Here is a 19,637-nt window from a genome sequence, read left to right as displayed (position 1 = left end):
TGTACTCCCGAAACACCCTTCACTAATAACCCTATCCACTAATCTTCTAAACAATTGACCCAACATTACCCTCATTAAAACAAAACATGTCTTTATTTATTGTTTATTATTATATTTATTCTATTAAGTATTTATTTTCCTTCAGATTCCCATTTCTAGTCAGGGTCAATCCTGTATTTATTATTCTATTACAGTTATACTTATCCTACACTAGAATTTGTTACAACTGAACCGTAAATCAACTAATACCACTAACATAATATTAGTGGTATTACCTCCCTTACCTTTCCCTGAACCACTGTACACCCTCCTGTTCCCCTTTTGTTCAATAATCTCACAATGCTGTGTCTATTTACAGTAAAGTAATAAATTAGTGTAACTCACTATAACCACCAAACTGCCCCCCCCGATATCCCCCCTTGACATCAATTTGAATATTAAACTGGCCCCATTTTAACCTCCTCAAACCCCAGAACCATTAGTTCTTCATTAATTATAAAAGAAACAAATAGTCAACTCATATAACATTATTGTAACTAGTCACAGATATTTATGATACTATGATATAATTATTAATATTATATTTATTATTTACTTTCCTTCAGATTCCTATACTCGGTGTGGGTCTACTCGGGTCCTTTAACAAGGTTGATGGAGATGATATTACTCTCTACTCTGGTCTCTCTCTACCAATCTTAAAATCAATAGAGATGATGAGCATAGACACAGAGGAAGGGAGGGAAATGAATAAACATGATGTTAATGGAATATTAAACTATCTACAACACTCTCAAAGATTCAAGCTACTGGGGTAAGTATAATTAATAGATATGAAAATAATATTAGTAATTAATACAATAACTAATTAATAATAATTATATTAACAAGATAGGAATTATTAATATAGTTAATATTTTATAATTACTGAAGGTTTATTGATAGTTTTAGATAACTGTAAAAGAAAAACAAATAAATGAAGAAGAAATTGAATAGAAAAATATACTAACAATGAAAAAACAGTCATCTGGTGAGGAATATGATTAATGGGAGAGTAAAATAGAGACAAAATGAGACAAATAAACATATTTACAAAAATTAAAATAAAAGATTGACTTGTATTGTAGTAAGAATGATAACAAATGTTTATAGCGTGAGAGGAGAAGACATTGGTTTAAATGGTTTATTTTAAGTATTAATGAAATTAAATAAGGAATCTAAGAGAGAAATGGATCAAAGAAAATAAGAACAAGTTTGTATGTAGCTTAATTTTTAGTTTAACAAACTTGACAACATCAACAGTGGAAGAAATTATTTACCGTAATTAGTTAAGAAGCTAAATAAATAAGTTTTGTTTTAAGAGAATGAAATCTACTAACAATTTGCAAGTCTTTAACAAATGTATCAAATACGGAAGTATATACATAACCTCCACCAGTTTCCTCTTCCACACCCCTAGTCCTTTCGAATGCCATTCCCCATTAAAATTATTCTCATCATGGAATTTCCCTTCCAATGCTACAACAACTATATATCGGCCCTACTACCAAGCCAACCTCCGCACTGCTGTTCCTACTACCTTCAAATCATGCCCTGAACAAGACTATGCAATTATGTATACCCTCTCTCACACCCCCTCCCGCACCCCTCAAATGTCATTTCCCTGATCCTGTTTAATGTGTCCTAAACGCTATTTAATATCCACGCCCAGCGCATCACACACCTGTACATTTTCTTAACACCACCTCTTGCAAATGACCCTTCTGCTGTTGGGTTGCTAGATAACATCATCTCCCCTCTTCCATGGGTACTAAATCACCAGTCCAATCCTCCGCTTTAATGCCCCGCAGCCCCCCTCCCTACTACCACCCACCCCTCGGCACAGGCACATTTTTCTATTGTCTCCTATATTTGTTTTAATCCATGTTTTCATCAGGCCAATCCTCCGCTTTAATCCCTCCCAATCCCTGCACCTCAACACCATCCACCATGCACCTCGACGCACGCACAGTTCCATTTCTCCTATATTTGTTTTAATCCATGTTTTCATCAAAATGACAATTTAATAAGGGGTTAATCAACGGTCTAGCGTGCTTTACTCACAGGATTAATGCACGATCGGGGGATAACGCAAGCGATGCACGAGGGCGGAGCCCGAGTGCATCCAGCGATAGCATTAACACCCGGAGTGCATTAATCATGTGAGTAACGCACGCTAGACCGTTGATTAACCCCGTTCGTTCAAACACTACCATTTGTGTGGGGGAAAAATCATAAAACAAAACATTTTTGGTTACATATAACCAAAGATTTATTAAAGTGATGCCCCGTAATTTTACCGTAGGTTACTCACAGGATTAACCACGGTCAGCTGCCCTGAATGGACAAATAGGATTTAGGAATCTTTACTAAGTATGAATGAATGAATGTAACTTCAATAGACCTTTCCTTATAGCAGTAAGGTATATTTGTATTGTATTGGATGCTTCAAAGAGGATTCTTCGCAGTAACGGAAAAGAGGGGAACAACTTCTTATTTGTGTACAGTTAGTGATGAGGCGTTTGAAATGTTATTGGACAGGGCAAAGAGTGTGTGTGTGTGTGTGTGTTTTTTTTGGGGGGGGGGGCGGTTAGTCCCCAGAATAAAATAATGCCAGCAATATTACAAAGCACTCTAGTGCACAGTATATAAATATATAATGTATATGTGCGGTGCAACCTAAACAGTAAAGAAAAAAGACTAATTAATATATTATTTATTATTTACTTTCCTTCAGAAGAATTTTTTTTCAAAATGAAACAGACTATAGAACCGTCATGCAAACACCATCCATCTAACCAACATTTCTCAAAGGGAATAGACACGGCGCCCCATAGGACCCATCACCTTGACGGCCGGCATACTATTTTTGCCTCCCCCGAACCCCCCTCCCCTGTTGGCAGAGCCCGAATCCCCCTTCCCCCGTTGGCAGAGCCAAAAATGGTTGTTGCTTCCATGGATATGGGTATCGTAGTTTTGTGAAGTTCTGGTAAATGTAGATTACATACGCATCATTTCCAGTCGTTAAATGTTAACATTTATTATATAAGGTATTGCATAACTTTGATGGCCTTGTCCGTATTGGTAGTCAATGTCACCGCCATTATGGTCAGGTATACAAGTGCGTTATTCTGACCTAAATATCATGTAAAAGATATATTATCGCCTTTTAATAACGGGTATCACACCTTCAGCTTTATAATATTTTAGATTGTAACATTGCTAACCTTTATCCTTCCCACCGTTTACGTATCTTGTATAAGCGGCACCTTGTAGTCGATAATTAAAAACAGAAGTACTTACACTGGATGGACAGTGCTTGAATTTTATATGACGTCACAATTATAATAACAATGAATCTCTTTCTTCCTCTTCAGTTTTATGTACTGTCTGCTGCCACCTACTATAGCATCTTCCTCTCTGGCAAACCTGAAAGCAAGGAATGTCGACGGTACTGTATAAAACTCTCATTGATATTCTAGTGGTTTATACCAGGGAGAATTGGAATGGAGCAAGTGGGGGGAGGGGGGGGGGGGATTTGGTGAAACTTTTCTCACAGTCCAGTCTGGTAGATCATCGGTACTTCAATGTCGATGAACGTAGATGGACAGAAAGTGAGCGATTGCTGTATACTTTAATTGTATTAAATACAGGAGTGTTGTTAGGTAGGTTTATTTAGTAATGGTAAACTGGTTTGTTATTTAGGTGCATGATTGTGATAATTTATCAATCTAGTTGTAAATTAGAGGGTATTAGTAAGGATGTTTAAACCTTCCATTTCTTTGAAGTATCTTTTATGTCACTGAAAGGTTCTTTGTATTTTTTTTTTTCAATTGATGCTTCACTTCGGAACTGTTTTGATGAGTTCTTGTCAGTTACGTAGTACATTGATTAATTAATTAAAAAAATGTTTGTGCAACATGATAGGATTTTTCTGTACACTGTCAATGAGCGGGTGGTTATGATGTCATGGTCATATTAATCATCAATTAAAACCTCTGGGCGCTTCACCACCTTACATTTAAATCATAGCAGTAACTCCAACATTATGATAGTAGTTACAAATTACATCTTCAGATATGTAACATGGAAAAGACAATCAATAACTTTAACCAGCTATTTAAGCGGATATATTGTAGTTAGGCACATACTTGAATACAACTTATTTCCACGTCTATAAGTGAATCAAGTTGTTTGTTCATGCAGCTGAAGTTTGACTGTAAATTAAGTGGCAAACTCACTCTGGCAACGAAAATAAGAGAAATTGTTATATATATATATATATATATATATATATATATATATATATATATATATATATATATATATATATATATATATTTAGGTAATTGTGTTGCATTAAAAGATTCCGGGAAACTTACAATTGATCCTAAATGGTTATCTGAATTGTTTTCAAGGCGTAAGTTGTTGACCGCATGGGCGGCGATCCGTACTTCCGAGTGGGGGGGGGGGATATGACCTTGTTGACTATCTAAGCGTAGCGCCACCATGGGTTGGCGCGAAGCGTACAAGAAAATTTTGGGATTTACAAACCATCTAGATGGCCGGAAACGGCACTTCCCGAGGTTTCCAAGCGGCATATACCCAACTTTAAAATAGGGATATCATGTCCGAAATATCTCATAATCAGGATCCAAAATACTTTTTTTTTTAATTTCGGGTGTTATTTTTTGAAAAGTGCCCCTGTCAATCTTGTTTCAGGCGCTACGTTAGAATGTTCGAGTGCTCTTTTATATAATTCGATGAAGAAAATGCCCTCATGCAGGCTATTATAGGCCTATACCAGGCGCGTATCCAGGATTTTCTAACCCGGGGGGCGCGAATTACTATCTAAGCGGAGCGCCACCATCGGTTGGCGCGCAGCGTACAAGAAAATTTCTGGTTTTGATACCCCCCAGATCACCGGAAATAGCACTTCTCGGGCTTGAAAATGACCAACCAGATGTACACTTTTGCCTGAGAACCAAGTATTTCCCCAAAGTTTTTTTCCATCCATAACCTTTTTGAAGATTGTCACCAGTCACACATCATGTTCGACCTCATTGCATTTCCTATGGATCATTGCTTTTGTAGGTGATTCTACGTCACGGCCCACAATATCCGAAAGCCCCACTTTTCAAGGTTTTAAGCCCATTATTTGTTGAGAATTTGAAAATTCACATTTCTCGTGAATAAAATCACTTGAAAACATACCCATAATGTTGCACAAAATTCAATCTATGGTACAAGCAATATATAAAAACCTCCTTGAACCCCTAACAGACAGGTCAAAATTGAACGAGTAGAGGAAAGTATGATGAAGAATGTTGGTGAGGAAATTTTGGAAAATTCCGACACAGTTAATTTCTTGGTGTAGAAATATTGCAACCTGTTATAATGGCTATTATAAAACTTGGTTGAAGGAAATGAAAAATAGCAGATATTTCCGATATCAGGTATATCGAAAGCGAACACTAAACACATAGGCGTAGGTCCCGTAGAAGGCGGTGGCTGCAGCCCCCCTCCCCCCCCCCCCCCCGCAACCAAATTTTTCCCCATCTTTTTCGGGCACCTACTGAAAGAAAAATAAATAGCAATGAATAGCTTAAAAATGATCTCCTTGGTAATTAAAATAAAGTTGTAAGCTTGGCCGACATTACTACTGTAAAAGAGAGTTTTGACATAAATGGATCTGTATGCTTTTTCTCCATCTACATAAGACATTTGGTTGTTTACATAGCATCCAGCGGTATACTGTGCAACTTTCACGGACCGTGCGGTACACGATACCATGCACTGTAATGACCGATGCTTGCTTATATGATACTGGCATCGGTATGTTGAACGCGCGCTCCGCGCGCGAACAATTTTGGCTTTTTTTCGGGCAAGTCATTACAGCCCCCAAATCCAATTGGGCTCCTACGGCTTTAACTACACACATAGACAGTTTTTGAGGCTGTTCATCGTGGAACATGCATTTTAATGCTCACTGATATGATGTTATATCTGCTCTTTGCTTTACAAATTCGAACAGGCGTGTAGCGAGTAATTGCCAAGGGAGGGGCAAACTATCTAAGCGAAGCGCCACCATGTGTTGGCGCGAAGCGTAAAAGAAAAATTTTGGCCGAAAATGCCTCCCAGATCGCTGGAAATGACACTTCCCAGGCCTTGTAAGTTGCATCTAAGCATTGTCTATTTTGATATTACTAGCGATGTCATAAAGAAAATTTGCTCGGGGGGGGGCGGTCGCCCCCTTCCCGAAATGCGTCATGTACCCCGACGACTCGGTCGAGTTCAAGACCAGTGCACAGTTGGTTCCATATAGCACAATTGTACAATTGTTTAAGGCGTCCATACACACACGCGTTATGATAGACCATATATAGTATTTATATAGATACATTAGTGAGAGAGGAAAAATGGAAACGTCAAAAATGGAGTTGTCGGTGTAAGGGGTAGGGTGAGGCGCACACCCCCTCCGTAATCCTTGATCTGTCACTGGCTACCCTGTGTATATTATAGGGATCAGCGCTTTAACTATGACTGTTCCTCTTTCTCTTCCCGAGGTCTTGGCTATCTTCTACTCCCTCCTTTTTTCCTTTTTCTCTCTTTTTTTTCTTTTTCTTTTCCCTTCCTTCCTCTCCTCCTTTTCTTTTTTCCCCCTCCTTTTCCCTTTTCTCTTCTCTTTTTTTCTCTCCTCTTTTCCTTACCCGGGGGGCGCGCGCCCCAACGCCCCCCCTGGATACGCACCTGTATACACATGCAATACACAATTACACATAGTTATATTCCTAGGAACCGGTTGCTATAGGGCATCCAGGTGAAACTTGTATCAAGCATTACCCTGGTAACATGAGATTTAATTTTTATTCTCAGCTGTCAGAGGGAACATGTACGTGTGTAGGCCTACTATAGGGCCTATATGAATACTATTAGGGTGCATATATGTACTATATCAATACCGTGGGCGCAATAATATATTGTGTTGTTATACAGTCAACTTTTCTTGCTTTATAAAGACGGTTTATTTGAAAAGATCCTTAGGCGTTTATAGTAGACGAGAAATGAAGCTAATAAAGAGCCGTACATTCACGATGATGCATAAATGTAGGCATGAAAATATTCCTATCCGTGGCATTTGGTGGGGGATATGGTGAATTACATCCCCTCCACCCATTTTCATGGGGGGATATATCCCCTTCCCCCCCCCAAGGATCGCGGCCCATGGTTGACCGTAATAATGAAATGATTACGCTCATGGCCAGCTTATAGATAATATTTACTTGATTTTGTTCAGATGAAGCATTTAACATTCAAAAGTTGCCTGCGTTGCCCACAGCCTATAAAGTAATCAATGAAAACACAATCGGCAGATCGACACACATATTTGTATGACGTTTTTGTGTTTAACTGGATTCTGCAATCTTTCCTTCCTTTAGTGATATTGTTAGTGTTTGCTAAGAATTCGCTAATAATGCGACTAAATTTCAGGACATTTTCTGCAGAGCACATAATTCTATATACCTACAACATTAGCCATGGACAATAACGACCAAAACCTGTTGAACAAATGACTACGAATGTTGCAATGTCAGTGCGTATCGCATTCTGGTACACACGATCGAATGATCTCAAGAGGCGGACCCGAGTTAACTTTTTAAACGGATATGACAAATGCGCTATCAGTTAATAAGAACTAACTGAAAGGTACAAGGACACACATGAGCAAATGTCACATTAACGTCACACCATGACAACGTTTCCCGTGTATTCTCAGGGGCGGATCCAGGGGGGGGCCCGGGGGGCCCGGGCCCCCCCTTTTTGAAAATCCTGATTTTTTTTTTTTTTTTTTTTACCGCGTTCGAGGGAAAGGGCCCCATGCGTGATCAGTGGCATAGCTACGGGGGGCCTGAAATTGCAGACATGAGATCCATATTTTCAGGCTAGGTACATGCTGCTTAGAATACTCGGGAAGTGCCGTTTTCGGCCATCTGGGGGTTTGTAAAGCCAAATATTTTCTTGGACGCTCCGCGCCAACCGATGATGGCGCTCCGCTTAGATAGTCTTACGTTCAGGCGCGGCTGGACCAGTCAGACCCCCCCCCCCTGTCACAAATCCTGCATCAGCCCCTGATATGTCATTGAATATTCCACAAAACAACTTTTTATGTCCACGAAACTGTCGAAAAACATGATTTTCACTACTGGTAGAGATATAAAATATTGGGAATTCTGAATTTCCTGCAAACATGCGGCTGTGCCTGTTCAATACTCACTACTGTATCGCCTTAAAAAATGATGAGTGGAAATAGTTTCTCCAGGACCATATCGTATCGTGGGTATCGAGTGCGTCTGATATACGAACGTACGTAGTAGTACGTACGTACGTACGTCTATGATGATATGCACTGTACTGTACTGATAAAAACATAGGTGAATTTCACTCCATGGGAGTGATCACTGAGCACATTCCGGTATAAGAGTGAATTTCCACTCCATTGGAGTAAATCTTAACTCCTAATAGAGTTATATTCACTCATATTAGGAGTGAGGGTTAACTCCAATAGAGTTAAATTTCACTCTTAATTTGAAGTGCGCCGAGTGATCACTCCAATGGAATGAAATCCACTCATTTGTTTTTAGAGTGTTGCTAGATATATGAAGAAGAAATTTACATACCAATACATGTTATCGGTCATCGATTGGCACAAAAAGCCAGATTCTGATGACAGCTGCCTCAAGAAACCCAATAAATGGCCTAATAAGCACCGAGCCACCAATGTGGACCATTACCGAAACATCGATGCGTGTTAGTCTTCCACCCCCTTCCTCTAATGCTATTTAAGTCCACATGTGGGCATATCCTGCAAATCTACCGGTAGCCCACAGGGGTTTGAGTTGGGAGAAAGGCCTTGACAGCTTGAAACGACAAATGATGCCAACTTCCCTCAAGTTAAAAGTCTGGCTGAGTTGGCAAGGCCAGTCAGCATGAAAGAGAAAAAACTTTTTTGCATTTCTGTCACCAAAGTTGCACATCTTTTTGGTTGCTATTTTGCCTCACAGGTGCCATCTCCTGCGATCTGGGGGGTGCTGAAATCTCAAATTTTCTCTGTACGCTCCGCGCCAACCAAGGTGGCGCTCCGCTTAGATAGTAAACTCCCCCCCCCACAAGAAAGAACAGCCCCCCATGGCCCCCACTCAAAAAATCCTAGCTACGCCACTGTGCGTGTAATTTTTTGTAAAATAAATTTGCAAAAAGAGTACACCATCATTCTGATAAAGTGAAGGTGAGAGGGGCACTCTGACTGCATCAATAGTCTCCATCTGGAAGGGGGCATCCAAGATGAAATGGCCTGGAGTAGCCTGGTAAAAAGTAGTTTGCATCACCACCTACTCCCCAAAGACGTAAATCCCAGCTCATTGCTCGAAATTGCAAATATATGCCCGGCAAACCATGAATACATGATTTATTGGAAATAAATTTTACTCAAAACTTTCACGAAAAGTAGCACCAGATTGCACCGAGGACCTCCATAGTTTGTGAAATTTTCCAAAGGGGAGGGGGGCACCCACTCCCCTTAGACCCCTCCCCCAGGACGACGATTAGGCATTTCCCATCTGGGCCCCCCCTTCGGCGAAATCCTGGATCCGCCACTGTATTCTGGCACAGCATAGAACACTGATAGAGAAACACATCTGTAGTTGGTAATCTGGAACAGTATGGATATGCTGACTTTGAGATGCTGAAGTTGTTCTCGTTACAAATGGGGGGGGGGGGATGGCGGGGGCCGGGCGGGGGCCGGGCGGGCTAGGATAGTTTTTTTTAGAAAAAGACCAGTCCTGAATGCCTATATTTATTTATACATATATCCAGTTCTTGGGTTCAAAATTAAACATAATTTATAGTAGACTGCCCCAAAAGGATACCAAGATCGATTACGTTGGATGTTACTTATTCTTCTTGTGATCAAATTTTTCATTTAATACAATGTAAGTTTATTTTGTAAGATAATGTTTTAAATAAGAAAAAGAAGGATCAAACAGTGTAAAATAGTTATATAACTTTTAATTTGTTCATTTTACAATAGAAAATATAATATTTACAGTACGTTATCAAAAGTTCAACAGGTATTATGAAATAGAAAGGTTACTAAATGTGTAGTCGTCCCTGGATAGAACACATTATTTTCCAAAATTTGCAACTTAAGAGTCATAAACTGTAGTGGCGATGTTTCTCTGATTATGACAAAATATTTAATTAAATAGCTATTAATTATCAACCTAATACTGAAAATTGTTTCCATTGATGAAAATATTAGGATATAATGTCAAGTTGAGAAGGACGAGAAGGTATATACTCTGACTCTCTATCTCTCGTGTGGCGACATATATATGAGGGTAACAATAAATGTCAAATATTCTCTTTGTATACGTATGTGAGGGGAGGGGCGTTGGGGGATCCCCAAAATTACTACGAATTTCCATTACTCAATTATCCATGCATCATCAAGTTACAGTATTTCCTATAGTTTTTGTTCTCTCCATTTTACAGTTGCCTGGTTTCCTTACGGACTTAATGAACGCAAATATCTTCTGGATCTTCAGTCTGGTCGCTGGCTTCTGAACAAAGATCCTGAGTCATTCTTTCCTGTAAGTAATGCGTGTGAGATATCATTACGTGTAAATAGTTACATTGGGTACAAACATAAGTTTGATTTGTCGTAGATAGTTTAAAATAAATGAGTTTTGTCCTAAATACATCCTTTAGTATGCATTATAGTTGTTGCCATCAGTTTGCTTTAAACACTAAAGCGTTAAGACATTTCCAGACGGAGTGCAGATACACATTCCTGTTGCCCTTCATGAGTGTGATGTTATTGGTTAAAGAAGTTGACTTCCCGGCATTAATTTCCGAAATCATACATCTGCTGCTTCAACTAGTTGAGATTTCCTTCACATACGTGTTGTTGCTTTAATGTTGCTTTAAATTACTGACATTCCCTGTTCCTGGCATTCGGGATAGAAGTGGACTAAAAAGACAGTTTGTTATACAGTTCTTATATTTTATTTGAATATATGATCTTACTAGAAGTTCATAATATTTCTAGGTATTTCCTGTAGTAAATCGCCAAGATCAAGTTCAAGAAAGTCTAACATAGTATGGTTAACCATTGTAAATTCCTATTTGTCATGACTTATTTACATCCTGTCTTCTACATTAAATATCAAACCAATGTTATAACAAAATGATTATTAAATATTAAATGGTTGCAATCACTGCCAGCATAAAGTACAGAAGAGATAGCTATAGCCATGACGTCATTAAAAGAAAGACAGCTAGAACACTTTCATGCCAATGAAATTATAGAACGAAAGTCAGGGGCGGATCCAGGATTTTGAGAAAGGGGGGGCCGACATCCCGATGGTAGCACTTTAGTGATCTGCGTCCAAGGGGAGGGGTCTAGGGGGAGGGGTTTCACCATTTTGCATCCAAGCACTCACAATTTTAATTTGCATTTAATTCCATTTCTTTCACTGAGTTGCCGGCGATTCTGGTACTCGTCTAGCTGAGCCTGGCTACAGTAGCTATACTGACGGCCGTGACATTATCAGTTATTTGCCGAGAGGTTTTTAACTTGCAGGCGTCGGGTGATTGGATTGGTGAATGAGTTTATCAGATGAAGAACTGGAAAATCGAAATAACCGATAAAGAAGCTCCCGTTCTCCTTTTCTCTATTCAGCTTTCCTTCTTTCTTCCCCTTCCGCTCTCTTCACCTTTTCTCCTTTTGCCGACAGACCCAACATTTGCCGACAGCGACCAAATTATTGGGGGTGTGACACCCCACCCCCCCCCCCCGGCTCGCTACGCCCCTGCACGCGGAATTATCCAAACTGTTTCCAAAAGAACCGATTCTAGCCTACGAAAGGGCCCAAAATCTCAAAGATTTACTTGTTAACTCAAGGATTCATACTAACGAAGAATCAGCTGACTCTCAAGGTTCACACGAAGCTCTTTTATATGCTCTTATAGCTGCACTATGAGTCCATAAAAACTCGTGCACAGAAAATAGATGCATTTTGAGAACGAGACGCCCAGGCCGAATAAAATATTCAAAGGCTACTACTGAAGAAGCTCCTCCTATAAAGTTTAAGAGCAGAAACCGGTCTAGTTGGTCATAAGAACCTACACTAGTCTCTCCTACTATTAACAGTACACTCAATTCACCTAATAGGTGCAATTATGTTTCACCACGAGGAGCATGCTATAAGTTCATGTTCCTTAAAAATACTTCAGGTTCTTGGCGACTACGTTGCGTTAGATAGTGTAAAACCGCCTACACCCCCTTTCATTCAGATAATTATGATATACTTGCTAACTGTGCATTGATTTTCCCAGACAGTAATAGTCAGCACTATAGTACTGAGCCGTATCTAATTAACACGTGATGTCGCGTAGGCCTGATAATTGCCTTAGTTTCAAATTGGAATAAAAACGATCGCGTTTCAGGGAAGAGCAGCTGGATATATATTAGGCTTTTCTTTCACCAAGTTATGCCTATTAGGAATTTGAAGTACTCCCACATAAAAAAAAAACGCAACTGATTTCCAAAAAGGGGGGGCCGGGGCCGGGTCGCCCCCCCCCTGGATCCGCCCCTGAAAGTCCTAACAAACAACTGTTGTATCTGCTTTGTTATGATTTTTTCCGTCATACTAACACTTCCTATATTAAAATGTTTATGCTACACGAATCGACCTTTTTTGATAAATGTGTATAGTGAGGTGAGGCAAGGCTACAGTAAGTAACCAAATAACAGAAATATCCATTGAACCCATGACTCTACTAGAGGGGGTGTGAACCCCCCTCCCCGTTCATATTCGCATATATATATATATATATATATATATATATATATATATATATATATATATATAATATCCATATCCATTGAATACATGGCTGTAGCTAGAAGGGGGTGTCCTGATGTTTCCATCCCCCCCCCCCTCCTAGTCCAGTTACCAGTCAGCTAAATGAAGGAAATAGAAAAAAGAGGGAGAAGTAAAGAAGAGAAGAAAGAAGAAAGAATAAATAAAGAAAAGAGAAAAGAGAGGCAGTAGATAATAAGCGGGGTGGCCTGGCCCGGGTACTAGTAAGCCATGCCACTAGAGGCCATGCCACAGCCCCTGCCCCCCTCAAGAAATATACATATAAAACAAACTCCCAAAAATCAACTAATTATTCATGTGGGATGCTTATAGTGGCTATAGCTATAAACGAAAGGAGGAAATTGTTCCTATTTTTGTTAATATATCTACAAGTTATAATATTTTGATCAAACAAAAGGAAAATTAAGAGACATTAACTGAAGAATGAGAAATCCTAAACATATATAAGCAGTTCAACGCTTTGCCAAAAGCACCATTTTGCATCCAAGCCACCTAACATCACAAAACTTTCTCCACTTATAGCCCTACGTCAGGGCAGCATCCCCTGCACAAGGTGACACGGGAAGGATCCACCCTGGGCTACAACTATACCAAGTACGCCACTGAAAAGAGGGAGGGAGAATGAGAAATACAAAATAAAGGGGGGATGTTGCAGGGAGGGAGGAGATTGAATGTACATGTAGACAAATCCCTATTTCAATTAAAACTAATATGCAACTTATAGTACATGTCGAACTTTAGGCCGATTAAAGCACAGAAATACCGTAAACCTCAGCATTTATGTGAGCATTGACCCCAACTAGGGGACCTTTAGGCTTCAGCGGACACCTGCCCACTGGGCCCCAATCCGTTGGACTCACGCTTCGTTTATCAACACATCCTGCCAGTATTTTCATCTTTATCGGCAAACATTGCAACCCCCCCCCCCCCCTTCTGCATTTATAATGATCTAGCATCGCACTTGATTGAATATCATATTCCATAACAACTTTTATATGTTTTAATTACAGATGTTGAAACCTGGGGAAGAACTGACGGATGCTGATTATGCAAATGAGGTAAAACACGGAATATTCGTAAGATTTGAGAATGTGTGTGTGTGTGAGGTGTAGGGAGTGTGTGTGTGGGTGTGTGTAGAGATGAATGAGGCTCTGCAAGTTCTCACTGGTAATCGATACTTTTTGGGATGGTTGGTCGGGCTTTAGAAATGTGTGTAACAAATGACATAGGCCTATTAGACGTATTATTTCTGCATTATTGTCACTAAACAGCTAAACATTATATTTCTAGATAATTATTTGAATATTCTGGCGTTGATGTAGGTTTCGACTTTGTACTTTGTACTTTGTAAGAAAATCAGTGCAACTCTTATAATGTCTCACTTTTACCTGAAGGTAATTTAAAAGTGACGCTATGCCATGAAACAATTTGCTCGGTAAATGCATCTTTTCACGAGAGTTAATCATGATATCGTGTTGGTTCCTTGCTTTAGCAAAAGGTACCTAAGTAGTCAGCTTGGCGTTGTGTGTCTGTGACACTTGCTTGGGTACACTGCAACTCAACAAAGGAAAATTGAACTTATCTCAAACTTGGTATATCAATCCGCCACAGTTAAAAGATGTACCCTATTGTTTGGTGCCTGTGAAGGTCATCAAAGGTTAGTTAGGGGCCAAAAACCAAATTAATAAACAAAGCAATTACTCCAATTGACAGGGTCTGACATGGTTGATATTTTGGGACTAGTTATGAATGGGGTAAGGGATCATTTCCAAACATAACGGTCATGTGGTCCAAGGAAAACAAAGGTCAATTAGGGGTCAAAAACTAGTATTTTTGAAATAACTTGAGAACGAAATATCCGTGAAGGACGGGAGTTACTCTATTGTAATCCAATAGTCGACCCGCATCTTGGTGACCTTTGACCTTAGTTTGACCTCCGGTGACCGTTACTAGTTTCTTGGGTATTTGCATTTTAATGGCCGTATTCAGATCTAAAATGTCTTCCCATCAAAATTGTTTATGGGATGACACCTGTGCGACCTTCGTGTGAGAAGCTATCAGAGGTCAAAGGTTTGTTTTGTTTTTTTAGTATGAAAGGACTGTTAGGATGGTGACGCAGACTTGTTTTTGTATAATCAGACTGTCTACATCTGACTAGGTCGAAAGGTTAAAGGTCACATATAAAAATAATATGCTTATTTTGAGAGATATGGCGCAAAGAAAAAGGTTCAATATTTCAATTATATGATAGAGATTGATGTGCTCTATAGAGGAAACCAACTCCCGCTTCAATCGGACACCTGATTCTCAAGTTATGAGTGGCCAAAAGTTTATTTTGATACCGTTACAGCTATATACATTCATGACAGAGTGCATATCACGCTTAAATCGGACACCTGTTTCTCAACAGGTTCTCAAAAGGACCAACGGTTGATTCGTGATATTTATGAGAATAATATTGTGTGTACATCCAAATAACAATTTTAGGACAGTTCTGTTACCTTGTAAATGTTGGCTTATTAGCAAGGAACCATAGTGCCCTTGGGCTCTTGTTATATAACCTACACAACATCTCCACTTTGTGGTCTCTTATGCTATACAGCTATGCTCACACTATTAACGAATAATATTATCACAATATTTATTTTCCCAATATTTATATTTTATCTATTTTATTCGTTCGCTTTCCTTAGGTCAAAGCCTTCCGGAATCGCTACAGGTAGGCCTTAATCAACACCCACCAGTTTTGGTCATAAACTAGACAGAACCCTCAGTCCCCACAGTATTAATAACGTTATATTGAAATGAATTATAGTCCTGTTTATGTTCAACAAAATCTACGATCCATATTTTGAAATGAGTTAAGCTTGCAAAAGTTTCAGACTCTTAATGTATCCATAAATTTTGTGTCCAGATTTAATTGTGAGTAGACTATCATGTAAAATAATGAATCCGAGAACTGCAATGTCTAATGATGAAAGCGATTCAAATGGTAAGCAAATACAGTTCCATATAAGTCATCATTAAAAGTAAATTTCAGAGAATCCTTGTTTGTTATTCCACCAATCACTCATAATTCATTAACCTGTTACAATGTTTTATCTGCATTTATTTAAAATACCTACTAGTGAAAATCACCTGTTACAATGTTTTTTTTTTTTTTATCTAAACTTATTTAAATACCTACTAGTGAAAATCACCTGTTACAATGTTTTTTTTTTTTTTATCTAAACTTATTTAAATACCTACTAGTGAAAATCACATGTTACAATGTTTTTTTTTTATTTGAAATTATTTAAAATACCTACTAGTGAAAATCACGATGAAAATCAAAGGGGATATAAAAATACAACATTCTGGGGAATAATTGCTGTCAGATGTACACTGAGGGACCACAGTGGAAATACTTCTACTGGAAAAACCTTTCTGTGTTATCCCTACACCATAAGATTTTTTGTTGTATTTTGTAAGTTTGGTGTGAAATAAACCAGATCAAATCAAAATCAGAAATAACATACAAAGTACATTGGACAATCATCATGCCCCCCCCCCCCCTCCTTCTGCATAAAAATTATCAAAATAAATTTAACATTAAACATAAAAGATGAGATCAAGGAAAGTATAGTTTCAATTAGTAGAGATCAATATAAGAATTATATATGTTGATTTCATGTTCATGTTCTAAAATACGAGGTTATAGAAACCCTACCAGCTTCCATTGAATTGTCATAATAAGCAACATGAATCGCTTAGAACAACTTTTAAAAATGATGTCATCATTTGACACATATTGTAACGTCTCTCTCCCTTTATTTTATCAACAGCAACAGAGCCTGGCAACTGACATACAATGCCTCATAAGATCATAAGCCGAAGTAGCCGACAGTGTCCCTGCTCAGCATTTTTTACGTCGTTCTTGATTGTCGAGTTAAACAAACCGAAAATTTCTCCTGGACAACATGAATCTCACAGAGGGTTATCTTTCCTTCGAGTCTGGCCATTCTTAGCATTTTCAAATCCTCTGTAGTATAGAGAGTTAGGGGCGCAGTCTTAGCAAGGTTGTATTTTGGACCCTCTTAATGGTTAGTTATATGAGTCTCAAAGTAGCTGAAAATAATAAGAACTGTTTGCTCGTAAACATGACGTCGGATATATTCTGTAGATAAATTTGAGTTACAGTAAAACAATGAAAGACGTCAAAACTACGAATATTGTAATGAAAACTTGCTTAACGATGCCCGGAGGGGATAAAAGTCACTAATAGAATTTCGATATATTTTCTGTAATATCATGCTCGTAAACATAACCTGACATTTTGGGCAGGACTTTATGGCCTTAATGCTTCCAATTTCCATAGTGAGCTGATTGAAAAAATAAGGAACATTCGATTGGTAACAATTGCTGATGTATCCTCGAATAATTTTACCTGTAGATATATGCATAGTTAATATAAGATACATAAACTCAAAAAAAAATAATTACAATTTAATAACTGTTGAATTTTAATTATTATTGTTTATGTGATGAATGTAATCAGTACTTTGAAATTATCTTCGTTTACATATTTTCCCAAAATGTATATTATTTCGGTTTATGTGAGTTGTTATCTATCTTAAAGGTATCAGTAGAATATCAAAATGAATGTCAAGAGCCAACTTGACTCGATAATCAACATCTTTGTATTAGAGGAATACTATTTTACTGTAATGTTTTCAATAGTGGTATGTATAATGAATAAAAAGGTAACAGTATAAATAAGTTCCAATCTGCAAAGAAACTAAAATATTGCTGCATTTCTTTCGTCGAAAAAGATTATTTGTTCTATTTTACTAGTAAAGTGTTACCACATTTACCCCAAATAAACATTTTAATAAAATGTAAAAAAACTAAAGGAAAATGGTGATTGTAAATTACATGCCAAAGGTGGACACATAGGACATTATTAGATTAGCAGGTTGTGATTCTGCTTACTAAAAGATACGTTTCTATGGGAACTGTTAATAAATCAAACTTTACTGCAACTTATTCATCCTCTAGGAGAGGCATTTAGATATCACTATTAACTTTATAACAATTCAGGTGCTTTATGCACCATTTATTATTAGTCGTATGTAAGGTTTAAATTAATCTCTTTCCAAAATATGGTAGAAGGTCAAATGATTGCCATTCTTTGTACAGCTTTAAGGAGAATATGTCGTACCATCTTTCCTTTAGCATTGAGTTTCGTCATCTATCGTGTCATTTCTCGAAATTTTGGGATAGGTTTGAAACTTACAGAGAGAGATATAGAGAAAGAAGGTACGCTTACTTTTGGAACTTTAAAACGTTAAAGAACATTGGTCATCTTCAAAGGTTCAGATGACTTGATAATGTTAACGACAGTATGATATCAAGATCTAAAGAAATTGTGCTTTGTACATAGCTTTATAATCAGCAATTTTATTGTGTAAATTAATATTTGGGAATAATATCGAATGTCAGAGGTGAAACTTTTAGTAATATCAACATGTTGTAATTCAACGTCAGCGGTGATGACCTTTCAAAGGAATGACGTATTTGGAAATATCAGTGCTGACGTTATTTTTTATAATACACGCATTTTATAATTAAAAACAATGGCTTAAGAAGTCATGATGCTGTAAATAGCTTTGTTTTGTTAACATTTTCCTAACTTGGCGCATCTCAATAATGTTGTAATAAGTTGTAAGTTATTAATAACTATTACAAGGAGTTAATTGTATCGAATGTTGCAGTGAAGTCGGTAATATACTTGCTAGAGCTACATATTGAATAATTACTTTCTTATAGCAGAGGAGTTAATGTTTTGATTGTTTAAGTGGACATGATAATCCTTCATGTAAAAGCTGCATTTTACATTTCATACTGACTTTACCATAAACTGGTTGTTAGGTATGATACCATTCAAGCGATAGTCCCGAGTGTCTGAAGAACATTGCTAGAAATTTTTTGGAACATGTCTTAAACTTTGGATCAAAACTACACTTACCAGCATTTGCCACTTACTTAATCCTCCCAAATTTGAAGTCGCAAAGAAGCCAATACAAGGCAATATGAAGCCATTCCTATTTCATAAATCTTAAGAGGCGAACTACTCAGAATGGTAGAAAGTTAAACCTTTCGTAAGATGCAGCTTTCATGAAAGTGTAGTATACTCAGACCCGTTGCCAGGCATTATGAGTTAAAGGGTCACCAAACAATTTAAGGAGGAGCACAATACTCATGTCCTGTAACTAGTGAAGTACAGTAGTTGCACACCTGATAGTAACAGAGGGGAGAGAGCTGGGGTGCATATTCCTGATTAACTTAACTTAGATTAACTAAATGATTAAGATACGTAGTAACTTAATCAGGTTCACTTCTGTTGTCAATATTTCCAAGTATTATATCTTTTGCATGCACAAAAATTCTGCTTTAAAAGTAAAATAAAATGATTTAACAAATCGAACCGTACCGCGTACTTGATATTTTTCGTTTGTGTGCTTTTTCTTTGATAAATTAAACATATTTAAGGACTTTGTGTCACTATTGCTAGTAGACTATGTTCGAAATATTCCAGTTGTTTTTGATACTACAATTTCTGTAAATATAGACTCTGTGACAATATTGTTGCTATGGCAGCCAATTACAAAGGCAAAA

At 37.9% G+C, this 19,637-nt stretch overlaps 2 protein-coding genes across 3 annotated transcripts in view; one reads left to right on the top strand and one right to left on the bottom strand.

The window, feature by feature from the left end:
- LOC139982838 (uncharacterized) overlaps positions 1-19,446 on the top strand; it is a 48,854-nt gene extending 29,408 nt beyond the window's left edge. The window contains exons 14-19 of one of the 2 annotated variants that reach the window (XM_071995942.1): positions 606-811; positions 3,414-3,487; positions 10,588-10,685; positions 13,991-14,038; positions 15,674-15,699; positions 16,811-19,446. In XM_071995942.1, the coding sequence (XP_071852043.1) occupies positions 606-811; positions 3,414-3,487; positions 10,588-10,685; positions 13,991-14,038; positions 15,674-15,699; positions 16,811-16,841 (483 nt within the window). In that variant the 3' untranslated portion in view covers positions 16,842-19,446. Of the gene's footprint in view, positions 1-605; positions 812-3,413; positions 3,488-10,587; positions 10,686-13,990; positions 14,039-15,673; positions 15,700-16,804 lie in introns of both variants that reach the window. The other variant, XM_071995941.1, reaches the window with a different exon arrangement.
- The window catches only part of LOC139982839 (uncharacterized), a 107,951-nt gene that overhangs the window by 86,070 nt on the left and 2,244 nt on the right, over positions 1-19,637 (bottom strand). The window lies entirely within an intron of this gene.

This window comes from Apostichopus japonicus, chromosome 16 (assembly GCF_037975245.1).
Source record: "Apostichopus japonicus isolate 1M-3 chromosome 16, ASM3797524v1, whole genome shotgun sequence".
NCBI lineage: Eukaryota > Metazoa > Echinodermata > Holothuroidea > Aspidochirotida > Stichopodidae > Apostichopus > Apostichopus japonicus.
Note: the sequence above shows the minus strand (reverse complement) of the source record. Positions and strands in the feature narration are given on the sequence as shown.